The sequence below is a fragment of the Lathyrus oleraceus genome, chromosome 1, assembly GCF_024323335.1.
Source record: "Lathyrus oleraceus cultivar Zhongwan6 chromosome 1, CAAS_Psat_ZW6_1.0, whole genome shotgun sequence".
NCBI classification, from domain to species: Eukaryota; Viridiplantae; Streptophyta; class Magnoliopsida; order Fabales; family Fabaceae; genus Lathyrus; species Lathyrus oleraceus.
In genome coordinates this window covers 119655081-119664803 of record NC_066579.1, presented here as the reverse complement: position 1 = coordinate 119664803, position 9723 = coordinate 119655081, and the positions used below count along the sequence as shown (strand labels likewise).

The following is a 9723-nucleotide window of genomic DNA, read 5'->3' as shown; positions in this document are numbered from 1 at the left end:
ATTAAACTAAATAACCATTAAATTAATTTTGTTTTCTCCTTCTCTCTTCTCTCTTCTTGAATCGAAAGATTTTTTATTTGATTATGAAACTTTTTTTTCATAATTTTACTTTATTTTTGACATCGATTATTATACCATAATGATATTTTGAGTGATATGACAAATGGTTAAATGATTAATTCTAATTCTTAGAGACTTTCAAAGACATGGGGATGCTCTAGAAAAAAGTATGACAATGAGGTGGTGCAAAAAACCACTTAAAAGAACAAAACAATAACATGATTGATTTCGCGGCACATAGAGACCTCAAAGGTAGAGGTGGCATAACGGACTCGTCCCGTTTGGCATGTCGTTTGACCCGTACTTTAGTGCGGGACAGGTCAAGGATTTAGGCCTTACTCTCTAACGTGTCTGTTCCGTCTCGTCTCGTTTTCTTTGCGGGCTTTTGCGGACATGAACATTTACATAAACTTTTGTATTTTTAGACTTAAAGAATGTAGTGTCCACGGGCTTTCCCCGTTCCATCCTCACTTTTTTGCGGGACGGACATATGTTTTAGGCCCATATCCTTAAATGAGACCGTCCCGCCCCACCCAATTTTTTCTGCGACTTTTGCGGGACGGGCATACCCGTTTGCCACCACTACTTAAAGGGGTGTAGTAGCAGGTAAACTTATTAGCTCTCTTTTATCAAAAAAATATATCTTTGGTATATTTTAAGAAATTAATTTCTCACAATTTATATAACAAAATCATAATTGAAAAAAAAATTGAAACTTTTTATTTATTCCATAAAAAAATTAAATTCATTATAATTTAATTTAAACTTATTTATTTTTAAAATATATAATAATTTATATTATTATTAAATAAACTTATAGATATTAATTGATACTATTATTATATTTTTTATCTTAATAGTCAATGTTAATGGTTAATATTATTATTCTATATTTTATTCTAATCATAATGTCAAATTATTGTCACCTTTGTAAAAATATACTGATCACAAAAATCTCAAATTATTAAATGATAACCAAAATACTAAATTTTAAAATGAAAAACTAAGATGAAAAAAAGAATGAACCATAAGTATATTTTATGTCAAGGTTTCGTATAATTTTTACACGACACTAGTTATTTGTTTTTATTTTGCTGCTCTATTATTATATAGTTGTTTATTTGGATTAAGTTTTGAAAAAAAATATTATTAATACAACTATTATAAAAAGATAATTTTTATGAGTTAAATTTTTATATTATGTAATTTTAAAGATATTGGTTTCAATACGTTTTTAATAATATAATTATTATGATGGACCAGTGTAAAAATATTTGTAACATAGTATTTATAAATTAATGTGATTGTAATAATTATAAAATGGTCGAGCACCATTTAGCTTTCAATCCTTACAATTTAATTCGGAAGGTAATACAGCTGAGCTCTTTGTATCTCTTTTGATTTTCAGTTCAGGTTTAATAACCACACAAAATCAAATACAAGTTTCCAAGCTTTTTTAACACTGCCATGAGTTTCAACTCTAGAACTGTCAATTACGCACATACTAGCATTGTCTCTCCCATTTGGTATGATTATCAATTCATAAGCAAAAATCTGAAAGAAATTGCACAAACGTAACTGTAGATTGATAGATAAGCTTGATTTATGGGTGAGAAATTGACAACAGACTCCTTAACTAACAATGTTACTTGCAATTTCAATCAAATACTTTGGTGTAACATGATGCAGGACCACATATTTAACCTAATCATTAATGTATACAACTATATATTAATTACATTTTGTGACATGACTGAAATAATAGTCAATATACAAATTAAATTACCATTACTCATAATCATATTCTCTGTTTTCCTTGTGGTCGGTTGAGTGAATGGTGAGTAAATACAACTAACAGGTTGGCACAAACTAAAAACGATGCCAAAGTTCACCTTACAGGAATATACAATGTTGTTGCAAGGCATGCTATTTGAGATATAATTTCACTAACTTTAGTTGAACCGTGTCAAAAATCATACCTCAAGTTCCACTTCACACCGGAAACACATAAATAGACAACTCTTTTAACAGTTTCAGGAATCAGTCTGCAATGGGAGAAGGGTCTGTTGCTTTCCTTCCATAAAAATTGCAAGTTCTGTTGGCGCAACCACCAATCTTAACCACTTCTGTAACTCTTCACCCTCTACTTTCTCTTTTTCTGAACAACACAAGCAATAAAGCAGTGTTACAACTTACAACATCATGGCTTAGATAAAAACATATTGATTTGACATCATTAATAAATGGATAATGCCTATTATAGAGTAGATAGAAGCATACAGCACCTGACATTTTCACATCATCATTTTATTATATCAGACTACAGAATTTTGCTGGGGTAAAGTTGAAAATTAAAAATCTGCAATCTAAATTTTTATGCAAATTCAATTGATCCCATAGAAAAAAACAGCACACATGAATGCCCCTAGATATTATTGTATTTTCAAATTAACATGATTACATATTTCACCCAGCAATTTAATGTGAATCTTGACCAGAAAGTTGGATTTAGCCTTGCTTACAAGAGCAACATCTCTGATGATAGTAACGATAACAAAAGAAGAAAGCATCAAAAGAAATGCAATTCAAATATATAAAATGATGAAAACAAGACAGTGAAAATGCTAACACTGCTGCTATATATAATAAAGAAAGTACAGTTACCTTCTAATTGAGCACCAAGACCCTCTACAACAGTACGATTAATTCGTACAATAGAAAGTGCTACTTCCAGCGCAGATTGAAGCAATGCTTTCACCTCTTTTTGAACAAGATCAACAAGTTGTCCCTGTTGTTTCCATATTATTAAAATAAGCATACGGAGAATTTTTAATTGAAGAAAATAAACAAGTTAATGAAATATTTAACCTGATCCCTTCCCCAAGGAACTGATCCCCCAGACTCATCCATTCCACCATTAGAAAGAGTGGAAATTGACACGGGGCCTATTGTCGGACTAAGACCATATTCAGCAATAGCTTTGTATGCCATGTCAGTTGCTCGCCGTATGTCATCAAGTGCACCAGTTGAAACTCGACCAGAATAAACGATTTCTTCTGCTGCACGTCCTCCAAGAAGGGTCACCAGACGACCACGCAATTCATCAATGAAAAGTAAGTATCTGTCCTCATTTGTTGGAGGAATATAAGTAAAGCCCAACGCCCCTCCCGACCTAGGCAATATGCTTAGTTTCTGAAAAAACATACACAAGACAGTAAGGCATTGGAATATCCCTAAAAGAGATCAGTTAAGTGGTGAATTCACAGTTTATCCTCAAAATTGAATTTCATCCCTATCCATATTTTATTTATTCAGTTTTTATCATTAAGATGAGTATAGTGTGTCTTGTTGTAAAGAAAAATGAAAAGAAGAAGTATCACATAACTGAAAATAATTAGGTAATTAGGTAATTAGGAAATTAAAAACAATTAATATTTATCAAATAAACAAAAATTACTATAATATAACTATTATATAAAAATTATTACTTACTAGTTTGATAAGGAGGAACTACTACTAATCATCGAAAGGAATTTTCTAAACACAGAATAAATAAATTAGTAGGACAGTAGTGGGAAAAATAGGAGTGAGTGGCAATAGATACGTCCATAAAATGTTTATCTATTAGTAGCAAGATGCTTTGATTTGTAATTTGTTTTATACTTATTGAAGCATGCACAACAAATATATTATTTGCTCTAATTTCCCACCATAAAATAAACGAAATAAATTAAAAGTACACTCATCTCCCTCAAAGAAAAAGGAAATAAAATAATATGTCACAAGTCATTAAACTAAGAATCTCATAACCAGAGCCTATGTGGACTAGAAATCATCAAACATCAGAGTAATTTCAAGCATAAAAATATATTCCCTCTGTCCCAAATTATAAGTCACTTTGTCAAAAAAATAATTTGTCCCAAATTATAAGTCAATTTACAATTTCAATGCAACATTAATGACTTTTTTTTCCAGCATACCCTATATTATTTATTATTATTTCTTCTTCCAATTCTTTAAATTTCTCTTTCATAAAGAGCAATATTGTAAAGTAATGCATAATTTCTCTTTCCCATACAACAATAATTATGGTTCTTAATTTGCATGAAAGAGTCAAAACGTCTTATAATTGGGACGCAAAAGTAGTTCATTAGTGCGATAATTCCACAAAAATCAAGTAGGTTTAAGTGGTCAAAGAAAACCAGTGTGTCTTTAATGGCAACAGCATATTCAAATAGCCAAGAAATCAAGAACAGAGCATCTTCCATGATCTACCTGAACACGCGGCTGTCCAGGAAGAAGATTTGCAACTGAAGTGCCTACTACGGCATGACCAGCTTCATGTCGTGCAACTACACCCTTCTCACATCCTTGCAACTTGGCAGTCTTCTTTTCTATGCCCTGGAACAAGTAGTTTGGTCTTTTTATCCACAATTGGTAAAGTAGGAGCCAATTTACCGAACGAATTTTCCATTTTAACATTGTGATTTGACAGAAAAATCTGAACAAACTGTTAGCATAAATTACAACTGTACATCCACCAAGAGAGATTGTGGATGAAATCAATATTATCCAAAACACATTTACTTACAGCTATTGACCTTTCCACAGCTTCAATAAAATCAATTTTCTCCACAACAACTTTGTTCTTTCTCCCCGCCAATAAAGCAGCCTCATTTACTAGGTTTGCAAGATCAGCCCTTCAATGATACCATGTGTCAGATCAAACTTCCAATCTTCTCAATGTATTTAAAGGGGGGAAAGGTATATCATGTGAAAGAAATATCACAATTACCCTGTGAACCCAGTAGTCATAGAAGCAATGTCGCCAATGTAAACATCCTTGGCCAAAGGAAGTTCTTTCTTAGAAACATGAACTTTCAGGATGGATTCTCTTCCAATCCTATCAGGTGTTTCCACCTAAGGAGAAAACATGACATTTTTTAAAAGATATATAAAAAGATTTTTTTTATATCACTATAAAAACCAAATGAATTTATGCATTACAACTTGAATTCAGACCGTAACTACTCGATCAAATCTTCCTGGTCGGCGAAGTGCGGGATCTAAGACATCAGCACGATTAGTTGCTCCAAGAACAATCACTGCTGAATTGCTGTCAAACCCATCCATCTCCTGCAATATAGTTTCAACATATTAGCCTGATTGTTCCATAATCCCGCCTCCCAAATAATCACAAGAAATAAATAACACAAGGAATACTAACAGTGAGCAACTGGTTCAAGGTCTGTTCTCGTTCATCATTGCTTACAATGTGAAATTTACCATCCCGGGTTTTAGCCACAGCATCTATCTGCATACCAAAATAAATTTTGATTTTGTTGAATATTAAATAGTAAATGTTATACTAAACTTCTTACACAACAAAAGAGTCCATATTCTTACCTCGTCAATAAATATAATGGACGGTGCTTCTTTCTTTGCCCTTGCAAAGAGATCTCTCACCCGGGAAGCACCCATACCAACATACAACTCAACAAACTCACTAGCGGAACAACTTATAAATGGCACATCAGCTTCTCCAGCAACAGCCTTTGCTAGTAAAGTCTTACCTGTTCCTGGAAGACCTACCTGTAAGATAAACCAAAAAATATTTACTCCATACATGTCAAACTCACAAAATAACAATATATGATTGCATATAGCTTAGGCATAAATAGTCCACATATGAAGTACAAGCACAATCATGCAGGAAAGGTGTAAGTGGAAGCTAATCAAAGATTTATTACTGGAACGATGAGTTCAATGAAACATAATTGTGTTCTGGTATTTCGCAAGGTGAAACTCATTTAAGTAAGAGAAAGTACAGTTAACATAATAGTATAATACAGTATAAAGTTTTGTTGGATTTTAACACAATATTCCCCAAGACAAGAGACATTTCCCATATACAATCCCTTCCCCAAACAAACATATATCTCTGACTATATCTCACCAAGAGAACACCTCGAGGAGGACGAGCTCCAAGTCGTACATATCTATCCGGATTTCGAAGAAATTCCTGGCAAGTGAGCATCATCACAACCAAAATTATTTCCCTATATCACCAGAAAAAATCTGAATGAAAAAATAGAAGGTTATTGTAGGATAGAAACTAGAAAGCCTCATTTGCACCACTAACTTTAAGTGCTGAAAATGAGCTGAAGAGAGTCCAGCTTACCACAATCTCTTCTAGCTCCTCCTTGGCCTCGTCAACACCAGCAACATCAGCAAAAGTTATTGTTTCACCTTTTCCAGATGATTTTGTACCAGTGGAAGTTCCTGATTTGCGAGTATTCTGCCATAGCATGTAATTACTAGACATCATTGCAATAGTTTAGGAAAAATGATTTGGGTAGGGCAGAGAAGATAAACGGGGAAGAAATCAAACTCACCTGAGAACGAAGGAGAAGCCCCGCCAGTAAAGCAACAAAAACCATGGCTATCTGTGAAATTGAGAAATAAAGTCAGCTTGTCACATGATATACTGTTAACGCAACAAACAACGGAAATTAATAATGAACTGGCATAAGAAGTCAAACATCTTACACAACTGTATGTTTTAGCAAAATACATTACTAAAAGAGAAACTTATCTGGTAATATAACAAATTACAACATATGGAATATTTAGCAAATGATTTGAAGGATTTTTTGAACTGTAAGCAAGTTTAATTCCTGAAGCCAACCCAAACATTAACTTCTATTAACCACATCAAAGCATTCAATTCTTTTATGAAACTGTTTTTCAAATTCTCATAGAGCAGAATCTACTGTATATAACTAAAAAATCATGTAAACTATAATTTCTCCAGCTTGATAATTTCCACAACTGATGTCATAATAAAGTAAGCAAAGAAACCAAGAATTTACCATCATTATCAAAGTCAACAGATGGATAAAAGTAGGATTTCAAACACTGGAAGGGGGTTTATTATGTTTTTTCAAAAACTATCCTTTTTAAATAGTATCATAAGATTTGGTCCACAGTGAAGTAGTACATCCTACAAAAATTAAGAAAGACTTGAGGTGAAAGTCTTTAGTTCATAGACATTGAGCAGTCACACAATTTTAAGTGGTTTAATAGAAAGACTGTAATTGGAGAAAGAATCAAAGAACCATTACTCTTATTTCTCTTTTTGGGTCTCCAAAGGCTTGCTGCCTCTAAAGTCTAAACAATTAAATATATTTGGATCTCCAAAGGTTTGCACATCAAATATACATTAATCCTCAAATCACCAGCCTCCTTCCAACATCAACCTTGGGTCTGTTTGGGAGGGTTTTGGAGAGCTAGACCTAGGTCTATATTTTAATATATATTTGAGATTTTAAAAACTTGAAAGATATATGATCATATAACAATTCAATCACACTACATTCATTTTTAGAAACATTTTATAGCTTGTTTAATTTAGAAAAAGAAAAACAAGCCCTCCCCTCCAAATTCCCGTCCCAAACACTCCCTAAGTAGATTCAATTGTTGAGGTAAGTATAACTTATCATTTGAGTTTCCACTTTCCAGAACAATAACAGTACAGGTGATATGGTCACATTAGATAGTGATAGTGATATGGGCTTAACATCAACCGTGACTATATGTAGTGAAGAATGGAGATCCCTCGCCTTGCAATCTTATTTTGTGCGAGAAATGTACAACCCAACTTCTAATATAGTGTCAAAGTTTATCCTAAATCATGAGGCCACTCATCATAATGATTGATTATAAATGACAAATGATGGACATCTCTCATTTCTCATCTTAGTGACCAGTTTTGTGGAGCTAAATTCTAATATATTATAAGAGTAACAACAAACCATGAATAACGAAAGGTTTCTTACCCAATCAGAGTTGAAGAATCCACCGGAACGTCTATCAGGCGATCCAAACTCGACTTCATTCTCCAGCATCTTTTCATAAGGAGTTCTAATATCACTAGGCCTAGTTGTAGTATAAACAATCCTCTTCGTCGGGGCAACACTCATAACCAAAGACTCTGATTCAAGATTCAACCTACTACTACTATTACTACTAGAAACTTCACCACCTTCCAAATCAGACTTCAACTTAAACATTATACGAATCCCATCAACCTCCACTTTCAAAACCTGATCACTATTAATCTTACTCAAAAACTCACTATAAGGAACACTCAAAACCACCGTGGAAGATCTCGGTTCGGACCCAGGTAAGGGAATTCGCGGCCTAATCAACATCATAACAAAAACCACAGTCCCTAATTGAAGCAGCAAAACCCCAACTTGTCGAGCTTTCAACATAGGTTGCCATTTCCATTTCCCAGTTTTAGAAGAACCTAACCACAACCACCAACCACCTTTCCCTTGCTTCTCCTTCCTCCGATTCGAACCGGATCCACCTGAACCCGGTTCAACTTCAACCTCTTTACTCTCTCCACTACTCTCGCCGGAATCGGTCTCCTGACCACCGGTTGCAGCTCTTCTGAATCCATCAGTGTTATTGTGCTTTAAGCCTCTCCATAAATGGAATCTTCCGAAATCTTTCAACAAATTGTCGTCTCTAAGAACCCTAACGGGTGATGAATTGGGGACAAAACGACGTGCGTTTCGCCAGTGGTGGAAATTGGATTTGATGGTGTGAGAATGAAGATAAATTGTTGAAGGAGATAGATAATAATCCAACGCTGACATTGAAAATGGAAAGATAGAAAATTGGGATTTTTGTTGTTTGCGTGCATGTGCGAGTGGTTTAGGGATTTATATAGGTGAGGTTTTTTCAGAGATAATCCTCTTGTTTTCTCTCAAGTACCAATGGTGGGAAGAGAGAGAAAGCTATGGGGTGGTCCAACATCAAATCTAGGCCGTTGGATTGATTTTGATAGTTGAATTTTTAATTTAATTTAAATTTTTGTACTTGTTGATTTATTTTTAATTTAAAAATGCTACTCCTAGTATTCTTTTTAGCCTCTCGCTAACTAAATGCAATTTATCTCTAGATGTTACATTTTCTCCTAAAAAAAATGGGGATAAATGATATGTCCAGCACTTGATTATTATAGTAAAGTACAAGAGGTCTTAGAGCATGTAATATTGAGATTTTTTAACAAAAATAATAATCAAATCATCTCATAAGTTGTGGTTGATATGGGATTTGGATTGTCTAATTTTATGATGCATATTGCGTCTTATTTTTCAGTTGTTCTGAATCATTCGTTCAATCTCACGTTTTATACGATGCCACGTGTTTTAAGTTTTCCAAACAAAACATGAAATGAAAAAAACTTTCATCTTCATCTTTGTTGTATCCTAAAATTTGTCATCCCTTTTCGCTTCTCATCTAACTTATGGTTTGAGACTTATTCATATTTCATTCATGTGGATCATTCATTCATTATTAACACTTGCTAACAAGCATCATAGATTTAAGATTTATGATTGGTAAAAAAAAGGGTTTTGCTTGAAGATTGTGGTATTGCACACCTTATGGGCTGAAACCCTAATTATTGACTTTGCTCCTATGCGATCTTATGTTTGACCTTCTATGTAATTAACCTGACTTCTAAACCCTAATTGTGGGTCCATTGTTTAAGGTGTTGCATGTGGAGCTTTGAGCTTTGTTTGAGACCCTAATCAGGGATAGTCGGTATTCAGGTGCGTTGCTGGTTTGACTTTCTGATCTACGGTTCAT

General features: G+C 33.7%; 1 protein-coding gene across 2 annotated transcripts; it reads right to left on the bottom strand.

Annotated features, from left to right (window-relative positions):
- Positions 1-1333: 1333 nt before the first annotated feature.
- LOC127121004 (ATP-dependent zinc metalloprotease FTSH 7, chloroplastic) lies at positions 1334-8813 on the bottom strand. 2 transcript variants are annotated; one of them, XR_007803282.1, is made up of 14 exons: positions 7899-8813; positions 6456-6506; positions 6242-6358; positions 6017-6082; positions 5467-5652; positions 5288-5374; positions 5083-5196; positions 4856-4980; positions 4652-4760; positions 4336-4461; positions 2929-3252; positions 2725-2848; positions 2040-2218; positions 1334-1614 (listed from the first exon to the last, which is right to left on the bottom strand). XR_007803282.1 is itself a non-coding variant. In XM_051051625.1 (13 exons), the coding sequence occupies exons 1-13, from the start codon at positions 8724-8726 to the stop codon at positions 2094-2096; spliced, it is 2382 nt and encodes a 793-aa protein (XP_050907582.1). In that variant the 5' UTR covers positions 8727-8813; the 3' UTR covers positions 1693-2093. The 2 variants fall into 2 exon arrangements, 1 of the variants encoding a protein (XP_050907582.1); XM_051051625.1 differs by lacking the exon at positions 1334-1614 and having other exon boundaries at positions 1693-2218.
- Positions 8814-9723: the final 910 nt, after the last annotated feature.